The 22,179-nt window shown below is 41.9% G+C and overlaps 1 protein-coding gene across 1 annotated transcript in view; it reads right to left on the reverse strand.

The window, feature by feature from the left end:
- vps35 (VPS35 retromer complex component) overlaps positions 1 to 22,179 on the reverse strand; it is a 61,596-nt gene that overhangs the window by 24,363 nt on the left and 15,054 nt on the right. Inside the window, exons 7-11 of the mRNA XM_017724271.2 lie at positions 17,477 to 17,560; positions 17,140 to 17,249; positions 15,153 to 15,249; positions 13,991 to 14,139; positions 8,971 to 9,178 (exon numbers count right to left, since the gene is read on the reverse strand). Coding sequence (XP_017579760.1) covers positions 8,971 to 9,178; positions 13,991 to 14,139; positions 15,153 to 15,249; positions 17,140 to 17,249; positions 17,477 to 17,560 — 648 coding nt within the window. The remainder of the gene's footprint in view (positions 1 to 8,970; positions 9,179 to 13,990; positions 14,140 to 15,152; positions 15,250 to 17,139; positions 17,250 to 17,476; positions 17,561 to 22,179) is intronic.

A 22,179-nucleotide genomic window follows, 5' to 3' on the forward strand; every position in this document is an offset into this window, starting at 1 on the left:
ACCCGAGTTCACCAGCAAATATTTCTGAGCAAAAGGACATCGATTTCAATGTAATTCGCCGCACTGAGCAATTCTGCATCACAAGACTTCTGGGGCGAATAAATCTTGTGTCGAGTAAAACTTCAGTGAACTTAGAAGCTGCAAATTTGCAAGCCAATCAACAGCACGACCGCTTTGGCGGTGTTGACCTTTCAAGGGGTGACCCTTCATAGCACAAACTCCAAAATGGAGAAAACCTTTTAACATCTCTCTCTCTCTGGCTTTAACTGAACATAAAGGAGACTGTATGGCACACAGTCAGTTAAGAGACTGAATTACACGGTTCATGTGTATATTTTTTTTTTGTATGAAGCAATACAGCACTGCGATACTGCACCACCGCGATACTGCACCACCGCGATACTGCACTGCGATACTGCACCACCGCGATACTGCACCACTGCGATACTGCACCGCGATACTGCACCACCGCGATACTGCACCACCGCGATACTGCACCACCGCGATACTGCACTGCGATACTGCACCACTGCGATACTGCACCACTGCGATACTGCACCACTGAGATACTGCACCACTGAGATACTGCACCACTGCGATACTAAATTTTGATACTGCACCGCGATACTGCACCACGATACTGCACCACGATACTGCACCACGATACTGCACCACGATACTGCACTGTGCACACTGTAAAAATCAGTATTGAAATTAAAATCCTGGTCAGCCCTAAACGAGCCAGGCTGCTCATTAATTTAGAAAGAGACTCATTGAATCAGAGCTGCTGATTTCAGTTTGGTTTTTGCCCTTCATTTCCTAATGAAACCATTATATGGAGAATGAGGAGCTGATTGTAGATTTGTACTCTACAGAACAGAAGATACAGCTTTGCCTAGAACGGTGAGCACAGACACATGAAAAGAACCTACTTTCTAAATTCATGAACCTTCGCCGAATTTTAGTCAGAGTAACTGGACAAAAAAAACCCGGCAATTTCAATATCGATCGACTTCTTCTAGAACAAACAACATTAAGCGGTTCTTCCTTGCTGTCGCTCAAGTGGGAGTCCACGATGTGGTCCCTTGCTAAATGGGTGGCTGAGTGAAAGTCTGTGTGCAGGAGCAGGAATTTGAAAAGGCCACAGCTGTTCCTGCTTTATAGCAATGGAGCAAAATCAATATGTCCTTCTATCCTAGTAATGGAGGTTCAGATGGAGACCAAATGCTTCTCATCTGAGTCACTCCAGACATTTTTCTACTTAGCAAATCACACAACTTTTATACCTAGAACTGAAATATGACTGCGTTATTGGAAGCAAAATGCAGAAATATTAAATAGACCAAGTTCCATTTGAAACTCAAAGAAAGCACAAATTACAACAATTATTTGCACATTAATATAAATAAGTTTGTTCAGGCAACACCAATACAAATTTCAACTTAAACTCTTATTTGGTTTCCTTTGAGCCATTCAGAGACATTCTGTTTCAGGATTTCTTGATAAGGAGCAGAAATTATGGTTCCATCAATTATAACATGTTGTCCAGGGCCTACAGAAGGAAAGCAGCTCCAGACCCAAATTGGTTTGACGCTCTTGTGCAATGAGGTGTGACATTTACACAAGATGTAACGGGACCCATGTCTCCCGAAAGGTTCCACCTTCGCCTCATCAGTTCACAGAATATTATCCCAAAAGTCTTGGGGTCACCTAGATGTTTTTGGCAGATGCGAGACGGGCCTTTGTGCTCTTTTTGTTCAGGAGTGATTTGTGCCTTGTGACTGATGGATGCCACTTTTGTGCAGTGTCTTTCTTATTGTGGAATCATGTAAACTGACCTCAACTTAGAAAAGTGAGGCCTGGATTTCTTCAGATGTTCATCTGGGTTCTTTTGTGACCTCCTGGATGAGTCGTTGATGTGCTCTTGCTCCTAAGAAGGGTCTGCACTGTTCCAAGTTTTCTCCATTTGTGGACAAAGTCTCTCACTGTGGTTCGCTGGAGTTCCAGATCCTTCGCAATGACTTTGGAACCCTTTTCAAACAATATATTTCGACGACTTTGTATCACATCTGTATTTGAACCTTGTTAGAACATCACGTGCTGCTTCACATTGGCAAACAGGTTCTATTTAGGTGATGTTTAGATTCAGCAGGTCAGGCAGTATCATGTCTGGGTGTGCTTAGAGAAACTGAACCCAAGTGTCAATTGAATTTGGTTAACTGGCTGATTTAGCAGATAAGGGGGCAAGAACTTTTTCACACAGAGCCAGGTAGGGCTGAAGAGCATTTTTCACTCAATAAATGAAATTATTTAAAAACAGCATTGTGTAGGTCATCCTTGTCAAATAGTCTGTTTATCTGAAAAACTCAAGTCTTCTGTAAGTCCTTTTTGTTCTGAACAGGAACAAACGTAATGAAGTCAAATTGAGCGGTTAATAAATTGCTGTAATACCTCACACATTTTAAATGTACACTGTTGGCTGCAGTGACAGAGCGGGGTCAGCGGATGCTGAGGGGCATAGTGCACAGAGGTCACCAACTTTCTGCAGAGTCAATCACTACAGACCTCCAAACTTCATGTGGCCTTCAGATCAGCTCAAGAACAGCGTAGAGAGCTTCCATGGCCGAGCAGCTGCATCCAAGCCTTACATCACTAAGCGCAATGCAGTGGTGGAATTGGTCTGCACAGAGTCCTGACCTCAACCCCAAGGGACCTCAATAGAACACCTTTGGGATGAATTAGAGCGGAGACTGTGAGCCACGCCTTCTCATCCAACATCAGTCAGACCTCACAGATGCACTTCTGGTCAAATATTCCCATAAACACACTCCTAACCCTTGTGGAAAGCCTTCCGAGAAGAGCTGAAGTTGTTATAGCTGCAAAGGGTGGGCCAAAAACATATTAAACCCTATGGATTAAGAATGGGATGTCAATCAAGTTCATATGCGTTTGAAGGCAGATGACCGAATACTTTTGGCAATATAGTGTATATACAATCTATCCAAGTGTATTTCCTTGTACCATACAACAAGTATAATTTAAAATGTGTTACTTTAAAAACACAAAATTACACTGAAGTTGTCATAAGTTGTTCCAAATGTAATACATTTAGTATGTATTAAAGTTTGGTTAGAGTGTAAACAATAAGTGTATGCTCTTTTCAAAATACACTTCAATGCATTTTTCTTTCACAGATGATGTTACGCTGCATCCAAAAGTCGGAGAAAGCATGCAGACCAACAATTCAGTCTGTAAAAGGCGACAGTTTTGTTTGTGTTTGTGATCAAGTAAGTATAACATGTAATGTGGTGTTCACTAAACATAGGGTGAGCAAGATTAATGAAACCAGTTCTGACCTTCTGGAGATTTAGAGTTGGACTGTGCAGCTCTAGCTGAAAGTTTATCCTCTCACCACCTGCTATTGACTGACACCTGAGCACATCATAATATGCTGTGACAAAAGTTTAAAAAGGGAGAATAATTCAAACACGCGGTCTTTACCTGGTGTTCGGTGTCCATTAAAAAACTGCTTTCAATTCAAATCAACAGCGAGACGTCTTTCACTGACACTACATTATCCTTGTGAACACAGCCTTGCTATTCTGAAATGAGCCTAAACGAGCCCCTAAGCCTGAATGCGCTGCCAAGGACGCTCCATTAAAGGCTTCATTGAGGAGGCAGAGACATTGCTGTGGCTGAGGCTAACTACTCTCCATAGGTCTCTGTGCTCAGCAACAGCTCGACAAACTGGCACGCTTACATCATCATTCACAGAGGAGTAAAACCTTATAGTTGAAGCTCTCGAGTCATCACCATGCACTGCTGCAGTGTGAGATCTTGAGCTCATTCTCTGTTAATCAAGGGCAGTGACCAAATCATTTCCCTTGGCTTTTTTTCAGAAACATGCATTCAAATGCTCCCCTCTGTGGTGCTACTGAATCTTCTGCTAGCAGCACTAACTTCTCAAGCCTGTGTATTCCGATATGTTAGTATGAGGTGAAAAGCCCTTTCTCTGAGCCGAATATCTCATCAAAAGGAGTTCTTTCATCTCTTCCATGTTAAAGGTTTGGGCTCCTAAGCAGCGCAACTGTCTAAGCACCAGCCCCATCATCTAGAGACTGTGAGGCCATGACCCCAAGATGGAATACCTGGCTCTCTCCCAGGATAAGCAGGATGTCATGTCTCTCCTTCTGGATAATAATTGTGATGAAAAATGTAATTGTTTTTTTTTTTTTTTGTTCTTTGCATGTGACTATTAAAACACACGTCTGCAGCGTCCAAGCTGTTGATACCCAGCTGATGACAGACATCCTCTAAAGGCGTTACTAAGACACATCAAATAAACAAACGTCTCGCTCCCGCCCTCTAAAGGCGTTACTAAGACACATCAAATAAACAAACGTCTCACTCCCGCCCTCTAAAGGCGTTACTAAGACACATCAAATAAACAAACGTCTCGCTCCCGCCCTCTAAAGGCGTTACTAAGACACATCAAATAAACAAACGTCTCGCTCCCGCCCTCTAAAGGCGTTACTAAGACACATCAAATAAACAAACGTCTCGCTCCCGCCCTCTAAAGGCGTTACTAAGAGACATCAAATAAACAAACATCTCGCTCCCGCCCTCTAAAGGCGTTACTAAGACACATCAAATAAACAAACGTCTCGCTCCCGCCCTCTAAAGGCGTTACTAAGACACATCAAATAAACAAACGTCTCGCTCCCGCCCTCTAAAGGCGTTACTAAGACACATCAAATAAACAAACGTCTCGCTCCCGCCCTCTAAAGGCGTTACTAAGACACATCAAATAAACAAACGTCTCACTCCCGCCCTCTAAAGGCGTTACTAAGACACATCAAATAAACAAACGTCTCGCTCCCGCCCTCTAAAGGCGTTACTAAGAGACATCAAATAAACAAACGTCTCGCTCCCGCCCTCTAAAGGCGTTACTAAGACACATCAAATAAACAAACGTCTCGCTCCCGCCCTCTAAAGACGTTACTAAGACACATCAAATAAACAAACGTCTCGCTCCCGCCCTCTAAAGGCGTTACTAAGACACATCAAATAAACAAACGTCTCGCTCCCGCCCTCTAAAGGCGTTACTAAGAGACATCAAATAAACAAACGTCTCGCTCCCGCCCTCTAAAGGCGTTACTAAGAGACATCAAATAAACAAACATCTCGCTCCCGCCCTCTAAAGACGTTACTAAGACACATCAAATAAACAAACGTCTCGCTCCCGCCCTCTAAAGGCGTTACTAAGACACATCAAATAAACAAACGTCTCGCTCCCGCCCTCTAAAGGCGTTACTAAGACACATCAAATAAACAAACGTCTCGCTCCCGCCCTCTAAAGGCGTTACTAAGACACATCAAATAAACAAACGTCTCGCTCCCGCCCTCTAAAGGCGTTACTAAGACACATCAAATAAACAAACATCTCGCTCCCGCCCTCTAAAGGCGTTACTAAGACACATCAAATAAACAAACGTCTCACTCCCGCCCTCTAAAGGCGTTACTAAGAAACATCAAATAAACAAACGTCTCGCTCCCGCCCTCTAAAGGCGTTACTAAGACACATCAAATAAACAAACGTCTCGCTCCCGCCCTCTAAAGGCGTTACTAAGACACATCAAATAAACAAACGTCTCGCTCCCGCCCTCTAAAGGCGTTACTAAGAAACATCAAATAAACAAACGTCTCGCTCCCGCCCTCTAAAGGCGTTACTAAGACACATCAAATAAACAAACGTCTCGCTCCCGCCCTCTAAAGGCGTTACTAAGACACATCAAATAAACAAACGTCTCGCTCCCGCCCTCTAAAGGCGTTACTAAGACACATCAAATAAACAAACGTCTCGCTCCCGCCCTCTAAAGGCGTTACTAAGACACATCAAATAAACAAACGTCTCGCTCCCGCCCTCTAAAGGCGTTACTAAGACACATCAAATAAACAAACGTCTCGCTCCCGCCCTCTAAAGGCGTTACTAAGACACATCAAATAAACAAACGTCTCGCTCCCGCCCTCTAAAGGCGTTACTAAGACACATCAAATAAACAAACGTCTCGCTCCCGCCCTCTAAAGGCGTTACTAAGACACATCAAATAAACAAACGTCTCGCTCCCGCCCTCTAAAGGCGTTACTAAGACACATCAAATAAACAAACGTCTCGCTCCCGCCCTCTAAAGGCGTTACTAAGACACATCAAATAAACAAACGTCTCACTCCCGCCCTCTAAAGGCGTTACTAAGAGACATCAAATAAACAAACGTCTCGCTCCCGCCCTCTAAAGGCGTTACTAAGAGACATCAAATAAACAAACGTCTCGCTCCCGCCCTCTAAAGGCGTTACTAAGAGACATCAAATAAACAAACGTCTCGCTCCCGCCCTCTAAAGGCGTTACTAAGACACATCAAATAAACAAACGTCTCGCTCCCGCCCTCTAAAGGCGTTACTAAGACACATCAAATAAACAAACGTCTCGCTCCCGCCCTCTAAAGGCGTTACTAAGACACATCAAATAAACAAACGTCTCACTCCCGCCCTCTAAAGACGTTACTAAGAGACATCAAATAAACAAACGTCTCACTCCCGCCCTCTAAAGGCGTTACTAAGACACATCAAATAAACAAACGTCTCGCTCCCGCCCTCTAAAGGCGTTACTAAGACACATCAAATAAACAAACGTCTCGCTCCCGCCCTCTAAAGGCGTTACTAAGAAACATCAAATAAACAAACGTCTCGCTCCCGCCCTCTAAAGGCGTTACTAAGACACATCAAATAAACAAACGTCTCGCTCCCGCCCTCTAAAGGCGTTACTAAGACACATCAAATAAACAAACGTCTCGCTCCCGCCCTCTAAAGGCGTTACTAAGACACATCAAATAAACAAACGTCTCGCTCCCGCCCTCTAAAGGCGTTACTAAGACACATCAAATAAACAAACGTCTCGCTCCCGCCCTCTAAAGGCGTTACTAAGACACATCAAATAAACAAACGTCTCGCTCCCGCCCTCTAAAGGCGTTACTAAGACACATCAAATAAACAAACGTCTCGCTCCCGCCCTCTAAAGGCGTTACTAAGACACATCAAATAAACAAACGTCTCGCTCCCGCCCTCTAAAGGCGTTACTAAGACACATCAAATAAACAAACGTCTCGCTCCCGCCCTCTAAAGGCGTTACTAAGACACATCAAATTAACAAACGTCTCGCTCCCGCCCTCTAAAGGCGTTACTAAGACACATCAAATAAACAAACGTCTCGCTCCCGCCCTCTAAAGGCGTTACTAAGACACATCAAATAAACAAACGTCTCGCTCCCGCCCTCTAAAGGCGTTACTAAGACACATCAAATAAACAAACGTCTCGCTCCCGCCCTCTAAAGGCGTTACTAAGACACATCAAATAAACAAACGTCTCGCTCCCGCCCTCTAAAGGCGTTACTAAGACACATCAAATAAACAAACGTCTCGCTCCCGCCCTCTAAAGGCGTTACTAAGACACATCAAATAAACAAACGTCTCGCTCCCGCCCTCTAAAGGCGTTACTAAGACACATCAAATAAACAAACGTCTCGCTCCCGCCCTCTAAAGGCGTTACTAAGACACATCAAATAAACAAACGTCTCGCTCCCGCCCTCTAAAGGCGTTACTAAGACACATCAAATAAACAAACGTCTCGCTCCCGCCCTCTAAAGGCGTTACTAAGACACATCAAATAAACAAACGTCTCGCTCCCGCCCTCTAAAGGCGTTACTAAGACACATCAAATAAACAAACGTCTCGCTCCCGCCCTCTAAAGGCGTTACTAAGACACATCAAATAAACAAACGTCTCGCTCCCGCCCTCTAAAGACGTTACTAAGACACATCAAATAAACAAACGTCTCGCTCCCGCCCTCTAAAGGCGTTACTAAGACACATCAAATAAACAAACGTCTCGCTCCCGCCCTCTAAAGGCGTTACTAAGACACATCAAATAAACAAACGTCTCGCTCCCGCCCTCTAAAGGCGTTACTAAGACACATCAAATAAACAAACGTCTCACCGCCGCCCTCTAAAGGTGTTAGAGCACCTAGTCAGAAGTCAGAACTCTTGCTGTGCATTCGTCTGCTGGGGTGTATTTCTCATTATATGATGAGCATCGGCCTCAACCAAAAGCATGAATATGCATCCAATTAACTCTTATGCTTGTGGGTATTTTTCAGGTTTTCCATCTGAATATAAATGCCCAAATCACAAGTCAAATTATTCAGTAACTGTATAAAATAAATGTACATTTTTTTTGTATAAGCTCCCCTCAAATTAAAAGAAAATGTTTTATTATGATAAACATATTGCTATAAGCTTACAATTTACTGCTGAAAGCCAAAAATCTTAGACGCTCTTTGTATTTTGTTATAAAAATCATTTTTACAGTGCAGATCACTGAAGAGACGCCATCTGAGGTCCAGTTTATAGCTCAGATTCGTGGAAAAATGTCTTTCAACAGAAAAAAATAAAATAAACACCGTCTATTAGACTGGAAGGAAGACAGTAACAGCTCTCATATGACACCCACCTTCAGAATGAAGCTTATACATGAAAGGCATGAAGTAAAGAACAGGACAGTGTGTTTGTAAACATATGATTGGAAATACCAACAACTAAAAACAACTGCAGTCGGCACAAATAACTGATTAGCTCAAGTAATTACAAACAGATAATTATGTAATAACTGAGAGGCCAAGGTGTTTCACCTGTCTCGGAGGAAGAATGTGCTAGTCTTCACTGGCAGCATCATGTGATGGGGAGGCACAATAAGTGGGAAAAATTGCCATGACTAAACTTGTGGGGTAAATAAATAAATAAATAAATAAAAATCATATATTATCTAAGCTTATGACAAATATAGCTTATAAATGGCTTGGGGGGGGGGGGGGGGGGGGGGTCTGTGAGTGAGAGGCGAGTGTGTTATAGATGATCCATACCTGCTCCTGTGCCACAATCGTGGTGTTGTAGTCCAGGGTGTTGCTGAGGACGTAGCAGCTCATGCTCTTGCGTGACTCGTAATCGAAATACTCAAAGAGGGGTGGGAAATGTTTGAGCTGCAGCACAGTCAGGATGTTATTGTAGGTGTCCACAGGAATTTTCAATAGCCTGGTCAGCTCCTTAGAGACGGCGCTGCTGGTCGCGATGCTGCAGAAAAAGATTAGGATTCAAATCACAGACACATGTAAACAATGTATTTGGGACATCACTGCTGATGGGGGCAATCAACAAGACAAAGGCACCAAAGTGAACAGCGAGACATAATAAAGTAAGAATTTAGTAAGCTATGCAAGTCATAAAAAAAAAATAAATAAATGCTTGTTCTCTCTCTCTCTCTCTCTCCCCCTCTCCCTCTCTCTCTCCCTCTCTCTCTCCCTCTCTCTCTCCCTCTCCCTCTCTCTCTCTCTCTCTCCCCGAGTTGCTGAGCTGAATTAGTGACTAGTTAATGTTGTGAATGGTGAAAAACCTCTTTTCTAGAGAAACTCACCAAGTCAGCCAACTGTAACAGTGGTTGTGATATCAGAAATAAAGAGATAACGACTCAAAGCTTCCTCCAATAGTTATGAACGTGCTGCCTGATGCCCGAGACTTACAGTAGATGTTCTACAATAGATGTTTTTTTGTTTAAAAGTACATGCAGTTATATGTTACACTTTGGCCAACAGAACACAACAGAGACACTCTGGATCACCCACACATGAGCCCAAGGTCACTATGCTCAATGCCAAATGTGGGCTAGAGGGGTATAAAGCGCCCCCAGCACTGGGCTGTGGAGCAGGGTAACGGTGTTCTCCGGCGTGATGAGACTGCATCCAATATCTTTGGGATGAGTTGCAGTGACTCAGAACTGACCATCCATCATCAGTACCTGGCCTCACTAATGCGCAATCAAATCCTCACAGCAATGTCCAACATCTAGTGTACAGCCTTCCCAGAAGTGTAGAGGCTGTTACTGCAGCACAAACGGATTAATACCTTCATTTTAATAGATATAGAATTATTTTTTCAGTGAAACCCAGTGTTGAGGTTGTCGGTGCCGCTCTGAAACTGCCGTCACTGAGAGGCAGCCTGACAACAATCGTTTACAGGGCGTAATCAGGCATTTACATCCCAGCGACAAAACGAAGAAACATTCAGAAACCATACGTTTTACGTTAAGTATCAAAGCACCTCATGATAAAAGAACTTTGGGGTGGAAGAACGTCTGTCAAAGGGCATCTCTACCTGGTCATTTAGCTCTACTTATCCACACACCTCCAAGCCTCTATTCTCTCCTGGACCTTAAAAAGCAAAGTGCTAACAAAATGGCTGAAAGATGAATGAAAAGGAACACGGTTCTGTGTTTTGTGCAGAACGTGGCATTTTAAAAGGAAAGTCTCGGAAAGGGAAAAAAAGCTTTTCAAATCTGAGATGACCTATAGCCCATCTGCAAAAGCAGGGGAGTGAACCTCGCTCCCTGTAATCAAAGCCAAGCAAGACTGAGCTGCTTTTCTCCGACACTGGCTGTGGCGGTGAGGCAGTGAGGCGGCGAGGTGGCGGGGGCGGCGGGGGTGGCGGGAGCGGGTTCTAAGAGGTTGTCTTGCTCTACAATTATGGCAAAGTCTTTTTACATGCTAATTTTCTTAGCTTTGAATAATCTACTTGTTGACATATTAGGGGTAAAAACTCCCACAGCAAGCTTGTCAAGAAAGAGAGGAAAGGTCTTCCGATCAGTAACGTTTCAAGATGGAAAAAGAAAGTCGGCAGACTGGAACTCACGGTTAGCCTGGGGATCGGCGGCATATGGTAAGAGTGACTAACTGTATGTCTGCATTAGACCAAGCCAGGAATCAGGGCACCAAACCGGTTTGAGGAATGAAAATGAAGAGAATTTTTGCGATGAACAAAAGTACAACCGGGAATGTTGATTCGAAATCGTCGTTAGCGTTTAACACTCGTTATTTTTAATATTTGTGTGCCCAAAAGATCATTATTACATAATTCAAATCTCATGCTGCATGTATTCACTCATGCAGAAGTTTGAACACCCCTGATCAAATGATGTTGTCTGAGCAGGAGTAAACGAACACCACAAACAGAGAGCAAACGGCATTTTTAAGTTAAGTGATACTTTTTTAATCCCACAAACGGAGAAATTCCACCTCCGCATTTAACCCATCCGTGAAGTGAAACACCACATACACACTAGTGAGCACACACACACACTAGGGGGCAGTGAGCACACTTGCCCGGAGCGGTGGGCAGCCCTATCCACGGCGCCCGGGGAGCAGTTGGGGGTTAGGTGTCTTGCTCAAGAACACCTCAGTCATGGACTGTCGGCCCTGGGGATTGAACCGGCAACCTTCCGGTCACAGGGCCAGATCCCTAACCTGCAGCCCACGACTGCCCTCTATTTATTTGCTGAGTTTAACATACTGGGAAATAATAAAGGACAATGGGAGTGGGAAGTCGTGGGCTGTAGGTCAGGGAACCAGTCTTGCATTGTTAAAGTCAGTGGTTTGATCCCCTGAGCGAACAGTATATGACTGAAGTGACCTTGAGCAAGACACCTAACCCTGCTCCCCGGGCGCTGTGGATAGGTGGACTGCCCACCACTCAGTGCAAATGTGCTCACTGCCCCTAGTGTGTAGATTAACTAGAGTGTGTGGGTGTTTCACTGCATGGATGGTCTAAACAAGGAGGTCAAACTCCTCTCCGAGTGCAACTTCTGAATTGTCAATATCAAATTTTGCACGCTTTTCCCCCCCAATATGTTAAATTCAGCAAATGAGCAGCAACTGTGCCCTAAAATGCGCAGAGGATGTGTATTTTAAGGCTCTTTTACTGCCCTGTTGTGTCTCCACAGCTGAATCAGATCAGTAGGTAATAATAAAATAATCCTCCTCTACAGTAAAATAAAGCTCTGCTGATCCTTCAACACAGTTTAACAGTAAATGGTCTTAAACGCTGGAGTTAATGTAGAACTGCTGATTCACCCTTTAACCCTGAAGATCAGTGCAGACGGCTGGTCACCATAGCAACACAGACAACAGTCTTGCCTAGATAGTAGCCAATGAAACGGCAAAGAGAGAGATTTAAGACGAACGTCGACAATTTGGAGACGAATGGACTTTAGTGTTTATTATTTATTAGTTTTTTTTGTTTTTTTTTTAGAAAACAGAAAAAAAAGAAAGAAAAAGAAAAAAGAAAACCCACCACAGGAAAAGCAGTAACCAAACATATCGACATGAGCAGTTCAGGTTGCTAAGAGATTCTCAACATCGGTACTTTTGGCCAACTGTCCAGTTCTGTTACAGAGGCAGGGCTAAAACGCACTACCTGCTGATACTGTTTTAGAATAGTTTTGGTCTACAGAGTAATTTTTATACATATTTATGGTGGAGGGGTACATACAGTAGATTAGATAGAAAAATGGTACCGTCCCCCCACCCCCACCCCCCAAAAAAATAAAATTAACACTGTTTTACTATCATCAATACTCCATAAATTCTCAGGGGATGTTTGAATTTTGAAACCAATGAACATCAACAAATAAATAAAACCCAGTTAAGCAGATCAACTAAATCGACAACTTTAAAATTTTATTTAAACATGTAGAGAAACCGCAGACAGACCCATCACGCTCAGCTGGTCTTGAGGACACCCCCCCCCCCCCCCCCAAGACAGAGACACGATAAATTAATGATTTCGAGACTGAACTAGAGCACAACAACAACACAAACAATGGCGGAGCAAAGGCCAACCTAGTGAGCATAACTGGGTTTACAGTTAGTTCACTCAACCGGGCACAAAAGCACTGCCTGGCCTCACGTCCAGGGGCAGAAGCTCCTCTACGACATCGCCATCTAAAATCTAGATACTGTGTTTAGTGAGTGGACAGAGCCACGCGTAGAGCTCGTTTCACCCACTTCACTCACAGCGTCTGCGTCAGTTTTTCCACACTTTGTAATTCTAACATTTTTAATATTCTGTGCTCCTGTGACCTGAACGGGCTAAAACATGTTCACAATAACAGACAAAACATTTTCAAACAAGAAGCGTCTTTTGTGTCTGAAATAACCCTCAGTGCAGCAGTAACGGCTCTTTAGGCCTGTCAGGATAATTATGAGCGATGACAGAACTATTGTCAGAACTATATGACTAAACACTCGAGAAGCAGACAAGAAAGACGAAGCAAAAGACTAAACGGAGTGGTTGTTGAAAAGGGTGGGGGGTGGCGTGGGGGTTGTTTACAAAGCAGAGTTTCTCAGCTAGTTGGATAACTTTCCAAAAAAAAAAAAAAAAAAAAAAAAACCCATCATGATGCCCAAACAGATTTTTGTTGACCCAGACTTTCATTAGATTAGAGTACCAAACCTGCTCGAATTCAGCTTTTCTTCCTGGCAGAGAAACTTATTCACAAACTTGCTACATGCAGAATTGATTACTGTACTGTTTTCACTTGGCTGCCCCAAAATCAATACATGCATTACAGCTCCTACTGGCGCCAAATGATGGGGAAAAATATCTTCTCCAACCAGCACTGTGACCGAATTAAATTAAGGTCCAGGCCTGTTGTTCTGGAAAGAATACCAAGTTTTTCTAGCCTGAATGTTGGACGCAATGTGCCAGACTGCCAGTAACGTGTGGCTGTAATGTCAAAACACATGGATGTTTGGTTGCTTCTGATTGATCTCCATCATCTCTCTCACATAAATGAAGCTCACAAGCTGTGAGTTATTAGGATAATTTCCCCCCTCTTAAAATTTAAGATGTTGTTGGAACACCGTACTCAAATTGCAGCTCTTGCTATTTAATAACTGCAGTTTTGATGTAAAAACAATCTTTCAGCCAAAATGCAGCAGCATGAATCCTAAAGAAAACAAAAAGAGAGCTCGTAAAATCCCATTTTGGAAGAACTGAATTGTGAAATAACAGCCAGCACTCCAGGGACGTGGAGGATAAGACCGTTCTACTCACTGCTCCAGGTTGAGCTTGTTGAAGATCTCCACAGTGCTCTCCAGAACCTTGTCCACATAGTCCACACGCTCAGGGTAGCACTTCATAGCCAGGTTAATGAGAGACACCTGCAACGAGACGACGTCCTCCGAAGGCATGTCCTGACGGGACTACAGGGGCAAACAAGAACATAATGCATTATAAGTGAGCCATACAGAGGAAAATATTACGATATCTGAAGATTATATTTTAACATAAACACTATTTTTATTAACATTATATTAGGATTTTCAGAGGTTTGCGAGTTAAAACGCAAAAAAATGCACCAGAAGTAGAACAAAAGGAGAAGTATTAAAAAAACATGAGCAACATGTTGATGAACAACTCGTGAAAATGTAGCTGCATAATTAAGAATGAGCTGCCATCCAATCAGCTACTTGGCACATCAGACTCTCTAGAATTGGATCTAAACCGGTTTTATGAAACATCCAGCTGTTCTATTCCTCACAGACGTACAGACATTCACAGCCTAATCAGAAAAAAATTGCAAAGTACACTGCAAAAATGAATATTCCTCCTGTTCTGATTGTTTTAGGCATAATTTAAGATTATTTACCTCATTTCTAGACGTTATTTACTTGATTTAGGTCATTTTTAATGAAGTACATTTATCTCACTATTCTGCCAGATCATTTTGCTTGTTTTAAGAAACCGTGCTTGTAACCAGCAAAACATCTGGCGGTACAGTGAGATCATTTTTCTTAATAAAATTACTTAAAACAAGTAAAAAAAATTCTAGAAATAACCTAGATAACCTTATTATAAGTGCACAATCATCTCAAAATGGGTAATATTAGATATTTCGACTGGGTTTAAGATCATTTCACTTGACAAGATGCCATTTTTTTGCAGTGTAACAAACATACACATCGTAACTTCACATGATTAAAGATCATAGAAGCAAGAAAGCTCAGGAAAGAGAGGATATTCAACAGATGCAGGACTGCACTTTCAAAAGCACAATGTTTCTCAAATTAAAACCCAAAATCCCACAGTTCCTGTAAGCGAATGGTGAGTGAACAGCCTCCCGCTAGTGGTGAAATAGCCAAACCATGCTGTCTTTAAACGCCCTACCTCTCTAGTTCCCCATGCAGAGGCTGAGCGGTAAGAGCTTCTAATGTACCTGAATAACCGTAGCAACCTGCTGTGAGAAAATGTCAAACAGTTTGATTTCAGCAGGGATTCCAGGTCCATCTTCTCTGTGGGCAAACAAGGCCAACCTAAAAAACCCAGAGAGAAACAATAAGTCTTCCATAGACAAAACACAATAAAAGCCTGTCTGAAACAGCCAGCAAGTGTGTTTGTGAGTTCGCACTGCAGGATTAATGAGAACTGTATTGTTTCTGATATAACATCATAATTAAGGGTTACAATAACAACGGCTCAATTTACACACGCTTACTAGCCTGTAAAAACACTTAGACCACTAGTCTCATTCCCAGTAACAGCGACTGTCACAACAAACATCATAAGGAGCTTTTTATGGGATCAAATCACATTTATTTGTAATTTGTGCTGTAAGTAGTAATAATTTTAAATTGGCACTTCACACAATATGGTTAAAAATGTTAAATGATGCACCCAAATCAATGTTTTCGAGAGCTGGGACTTGTTGGGGCGGTGGTGTCTGTAGTTTTTTGGGGGGGGGGTCTGTGGTTGTGTGGCAAAAACAAATTTCATCCTCAACCTTAGACAGATCAAATCAAAGGGCTTTGATTTAATTTACAGTCAAGCTAAAATCTGAACACCTCTGCTCAAATGACGTCTTAATAATCGAACATCCTCTACGAGAACAAACTTAATACGACACTTTTATGCAAATTCTAGTAAACAATTTGAAGTTTACATATTGTTAAAATATTAAACATAAAATATTAAACATGCTGAATTTTTGCCCAGGTCACATTAGATGCCTCATTTTTTCCATTATGTTAAATTTAGTAAGTAAACAATAACTGTGCATTAGTTCTCTGTAGAGCAGTGGTCACCAACTCCGGTTCTGGAGACCCGCCGTCCTGCAAAGTCTAGTTCCAACCACAATCAGCCACAGACAATCCAGCTAATTGGCTTAAGAAGTCGCTGATTGGCTGGATAAGATACAAGTGTTAGGTAAAGGGGTGCAGCGTGTTAATATATAGCAGGAAAGGAGATGTCCAGGAGGAGGGTTGGTGACCACTGCTTTTGCGGATGTGTTAACTAATGATTACTTGCAAAAAAATGAACAAATTGGAATTTAACGAGGGGCACCAAATATTTGCACATGACTTCATAGCACTATTTTTGCCTAAAATGTTATTAACACCCCCCTGGTTCCAAGCCCTCATTTTAATCTTATTTTATACTCCAGATCATCATCACAGTATCAGTAACAATTATTGTCATGCTGTACCAGCTCTAGAGCGTATCTTATTAATTTAGTACTTTCTCCATGAAGTTCCACCAAGTAAAGATTACGATATAAAGTGGTTGGTTAGTGTAGTGGATAACACCTCTGCCTTTTACACTGTAGACTGGGGTTCAATCCCCCACTGCACTATACCAATACGAGTCCTTGGGCAAGACTCCTAACACTACGTTCGCCCACCTGTGAAAAATGATCAGATTGTAGGTCGCGCTGGATAAGAGCGTCCGCCAAATGCCATAAAGGTAAAGTTTCACTGACAGTGAACAATTTCCCACCAAACCACTTTAAATGTTTATATCTTAACTACCAAAATTTAAAAAAAATTGGTGGAATTCCCCTGTAAAGCGGCTGTACACAAGACTATAAAAGTAATGATATGAATAAGCATTCATAACAAAATATACTTCATGTCCGATGCACTTTGATTCATTTGATATTGCGAAACTTAGTAGCTAATTTGCATGATTATGCATATTTTAACTTCTACAGGCCTCTCAGTGTTTTCCTCCCTTCCTTTGTCCCCACAAGAAGTATTTTGGAGTCTCTGAAATGTTCTATATGGCTTGTTTTGCTCCATTTTGGTCGACTGTCTCTGCCACTGTTAATGACTGATTACTCAATTAATCGTCATTAATAGTAACGAGTAGATCACTCAGGTTCTATTATAAGAGCGACTGGAGAAGATGTGCGTGCTGGTGAAGGCCACCTGTCAATCAGGGCGATGATGATGTTCTTCACGTTGACGTTCTGGTGCAGCTCGGCACAGGCGCGCAGGAACGGGTTCAGCGTCTGAAGGTGAAACTCATCTGGGAAGACCTACAGAGAAAATGAGCACAGCTACACTTCACCGCAATCACTTCCTCCCCGCCTTTTACTACAGCCACTTAACAACAACACAAAAGCCCCTTTCCCTACTCAAGCTTCTGAATCTTATGGCGTGCAACTGCAGGCAAGAGCCTAAAGCAATTACACAGAAGATGAACACTAAGGGAAATCAAAGAAGGCAGAGAAAGGAGACGGCAGAAAAGCCTGCCGCGTTCTACCTGTATGATGCACTCCATGAGGTACTCCTGCGCCAGGGAATCTCTGCAGTTCACCACCTGCTCCAAAACTCCAGGCAGAACAATCTGAGGAGAACCAGTTTATGCTGTCAATCATCTTATTTGTTTACAGCAAGCAACAAATCATTCCAGCTGTATCTGAATTAAAGGGGAATTCCACCAATGTCTAAAAACTAAATGCATAATTAAACAGTTACAGGGTCACTGGTTTGGTGTGAGACGCTCTTCTCTGGAGAATCTCAGTCACAACTGTTCACAGTGGAGGTGACGGGAACCAGACGCCTGAAGAGTTAAATCGTCTCTAAAAGGTCCATCACAGAAAGTTACGACATGAAATGGTTACAAATGCGCTGCCTGATGACAGACATTCAGTGCATTGACATGGACTCAATAACCTGATGAAACTCCAGTTATCTGCTGCGTCTCGCGGCGACGCTGCTCGTTTATTTCAGGTACAGCAGTCTGTTTTCACACATGCTCAGACTGAGAAATCAGAAAGAAATCAGAGTGAGAGTTTACAGCACTGAGAAATCTGATTACTGAGCTAAAATCCAGCCTCTTTATCAGATTTCAAGACCTTAGTCTGATCTAAGAAATCAGACTGAGAGTTTACAGCACTGAGAAATCTGATTACTGAGCTAAAATCCAGCCTCTTTATCAGATTTCAAGACCTTAGTCTGATCTAAGAAATCAGAGTGAGAGTTTACAGCACTGAGAAATCTGATTACTGAGCTAAAATCCAGCCTCTTTATCAGATTTCTAGACCTTAGTCTGATCTGAGAAATCAGAGTGAGAGTTTACAGCACTGAGAAATCTGATTACTGAGCTAAAATCCAGCCTCTTTATCAGATTTCAAGACCTTAGTCTGATCTAAGAAATCAGACTGAGAGTTTACAGCACTGAGAAATCTGATTACTGAGCTAAAATCCAGCCTCTTTATCAGATTTCTAGACCTTAGTCTGATCTAAGAAATCAGAGTGAGAGTTTACAGCACTGAGAAATCTGATTACTGAGCTAAAATCCAGCCTCTTTATCAGATTTCTAGACCTTAGTCTGATCTAAGAAATCAGAGTGAGAGTTTACAGCACTGAGAAATCTGATTACTGAGCTAAAATCCAGCCTCTTTATCAGATTTCTAGACCTTAGTCTGATCTAAGAAATCAGAGTGAGAGTTTACAGCACTGAGAAATCTGATTACTGAGCTAAAACCCAGCCACTTTATCAGATTTCTAGACCTTAGTCTGATCTAAGAAATCAGAGTGAGAGTTTACAGCACTGAGAAATCTGATTACTGAGCTAAAATCCAGCCTCTTTATCAGATTTCTAGACCTTAGTCTGATCTAAGAAATCAGAGTGAGAGTTTACAGCACTGAGAAATCTGAGTACTGAGCTAAAATCCAGCCTCTTTATCAGATTTCTAGACCTTAGTCTGATCTAAGAAATCAGACTGAGAGTTTACAGCACTGAGAAATCTGATTACTGAGCTAAAATCCAGCCTCTTTATCAGATTTCTAGACCTTAGTCTGATCTAAGAAATCAGAGTGAGAGTTTACAGCACTGAGAAATCTGATTACTGAGCTAAAACCCAGCCACTTTATCAGATTTCTAGACCTTAGTCTGATCTAAGAAATCAGAGTGAGAGTTTACAGCACTGAGAAATCTGATTACTGAGCTAAAATCCAGCCTCTTTATCAGATTTCTAGACCTTAGTCTGATCTAAGAAATCAGAGTGAGAGTTTACAGCACTGAGAAATCTGAGTACTGAGCTAAAATCCAGCCTCTTTATCAGATTTCTAGACCTTAGTCTGATCTAAGAAATCAGACTGAGAGTTTACAGCACTGAGAAATCTGATTACTGAGCTAAAATCCAGCCTCTTTATCAGATTTCTAGACCTTAGTCTGATCTAAGAAATCAGAGTGAGAGTTTACAGCACTGAGAAATCTGATTACTGAGATAAAATCCAGCCTCTTTATCAGATTTCTAGACCTTAGTCTGATCTAAGAAATCAGAGTGAGAGTTTACAGCACTGAGAAATCTGATTACTGATCTAAAATCCAGCCTCTTTATCAGATTTCTAGACCTTAGTCTGATCTAAGAAATCAGAGTGAGAGTTTACAGCACTGAGAAATCTGATTACTGAGCTAAAATCCAGCCTCTTTATCAGATTTCTAGACCTTAGTCTGATCTAAGAAATCAGAGTGAGAGTTTACAGCACTGAGAAATCTGATTACTGAGCTAAAACCCAGCCACTTTATCAGATTTCTAGACCTTAGTCTGATCTAAGAAATCAGAGAGAGTTTACAGCACTGAGAAATCTGATTACTGATCTAAAATCCAGCCTCTTTATCAGATTTCTAGACCTTAGTCTGATCTAAGAAATCAGAGTGAGAGTTTACAGCACTGAGAAATCTGATTACTGAGCTAAAATCCAGCCTCTTTATCAGATTTCTAGACCTTAGTCTGATCTAAGAAATCAGAGTGAGAGTTTACAGCACTGAGAAATCTGAGTACTGAGCTAAAATCCAGCCTCTTTATCAGATTTCTAGACCTTAGTCTGATCTAAGAAATCAGAGTGAGAGTTTACAGCACTGAGAAATCTGATTACTGAGCTAAAATCCAGCCTCTTTATCAGATTTCTAGACCTTAGTCTGATCTAAGAAATCAGAGTGAGAGTTTACAGCACTGAGAAATCTGATTACTGAGCTAAAATCCAGCCTCTTTATCAGATTTCTAGACCTTAGTCTGATCTAAGAAATCAGAGTGAGAGTTTACAGCACTGAGAAATCTGATTACTGAGCTAAAATCCAGCCTCTTTATCAGATTTATACAACAGGGGATGGTGTTTATACGACTATTTGAATAATCGGATAACTGCAGAAATCCGATTATGATCGGATTATTCAGTGCATGTAAACACACTCATTGTTTTACGATACTTTTGCAACAAGATTTTGGCCTAAAGTGTCTTTTCAGTAACTAATATCCTGTTTCTGTTTCAGTCTCAGCTGAAATCCACACATGCAAAAAAAAAAAACCTCCACAACATGACTTTTGTATTATTAACCTTTAAAAAGCAGTAATTTATTGCTTTATTTATACCCATTTAGCCAACTTACTCTGACTGCAAGGCTTTAAAGGAGATCTTTTATCTTCATAATGCCACAGAATCTTAGTAAGAACCTGGATTACACACATAACTGCAGCAGCTTCATGAAGAGAGACTGAGGAGAGACTAAAAACACTGAAAACGTTCACCACTATTTCACCACTGTCAGCAGCACATTATTAAAAAGTAAGAGGATATGTTCACTAGTGGTTTTGGGTAGTAAATAAAATGGCTATACTTGTGCTGTAGACATCATGACCCCCCGGTTCCTATCAGCACCACTGTAAGGAAACCTGAAAACCCTCTAAAGCAGCTTCAGACAAGACTAACTGGCTTTCTGCTACAATGAAATGTCACTGCAGTTCCTCACACAATCTCACCTTCTCATGCACATGCATCACCATTTCTCCCCCGTACCTGCGCAGCTGCAGCTTTCATAAAAACATACCTCATATTTAATACATTTTCATTAATTTGGCATAACAGCTGAAAGGGTCAGGACTTCGAAATGAATTTAAATTAAATTAGGCAGATAAGTCCGAGTTCATGAGCTGTTTTCAAAAATGTTCATGTATTCATGTAGGGAACACTTACAGTAATTATTAACGAATTTACAATTAAATTCTCACATAAGGACACGTTAAAAGGGTCTTCTCAAATCAGTTTTTTAAAACGTTCTGCATCATTTAATGGCTAAGATGTGCTCATCATTCAGTGTGGTTTCATATGAAACGCTCCACTCTAGAGAAACGTTCCAACTTAGCACTGTTCACAGTGGTGGTGAGAGGAACCAAACGTCAAACGAGATAGTTAGTATTTTATATATACGTATATTTGTTGGCCTAAATTGTATTTTAAGGCAAAACAGTCCCCAAAGAAAAGCTCTTTTTTTCAGAGTTACTGCTTTCTTACTACGAGCATCACATAAAAACTCAGGAGGCATCCATAAATCAAATCTATTCCCCATCAGACTCAGAGATTGAACTGTGCAGCAGTTCTGAAAAACCTCCGAAATTTGCCATCAACTACAAACTGCAGCAGAGAACAGGCTGAGGAAACTGCATTTGTGGAATAAAACTCACTAATCAGTGCTGCCCTGCGGTCATGCCTGAGGGCTTGTTCAGCTCATAAACAGTTGCACTGGCAAGATCACAGTGACTTTCAGCTTTAGCCATTAGTTTAGGAACTAGCAGCTCCAGAAAGGTCTCCTGGAACGGTTCAGTAAAGATCAGAAACCCCTGCAAGAGCACACTGGAGTCCCCTGGAGTCCAAGGGCCGAAAGACAATAAACCGCTGTTCGGGCTACAAGAGCATTTGAGCCTCACAGCATTATTAGAATCTGTAATTCATGCATCCTGATATAAAAACTTCAATCAAGATGTGAAAGAGTCTCTAGCAGAAGCATCAAAGGACACTAAGGGCTCTCGTGTGGGCTTTCTCTCTCCTTTCAGAGTTCTCGGACATACCGTGGAGGACAATGCAAAGAGAGCAGCTGAAGAGGCTCCATGAGAGCAGACACCTCCTTCCACTGCAATCTCAGCTACAGCCAGGAAAACGCACGCGTCCAGAGGATCACGG

The sequence above is a fragment of the Pygocentrus nattereri genome, chromosome 25 (assembly GCF_015220715.1).
Source record: "Pygocentrus nattereri isolate fPygNat1 chromosome 25, fPygNat1.pri, whole genome shotgun sequence".
NCBI classification, from domain to species: Eukaryota; Metazoa; Chordata; class Actinopteri; order Characiformes; family Serrasalmidae; genus Pygocentrus; species Pygocentrus nattereri.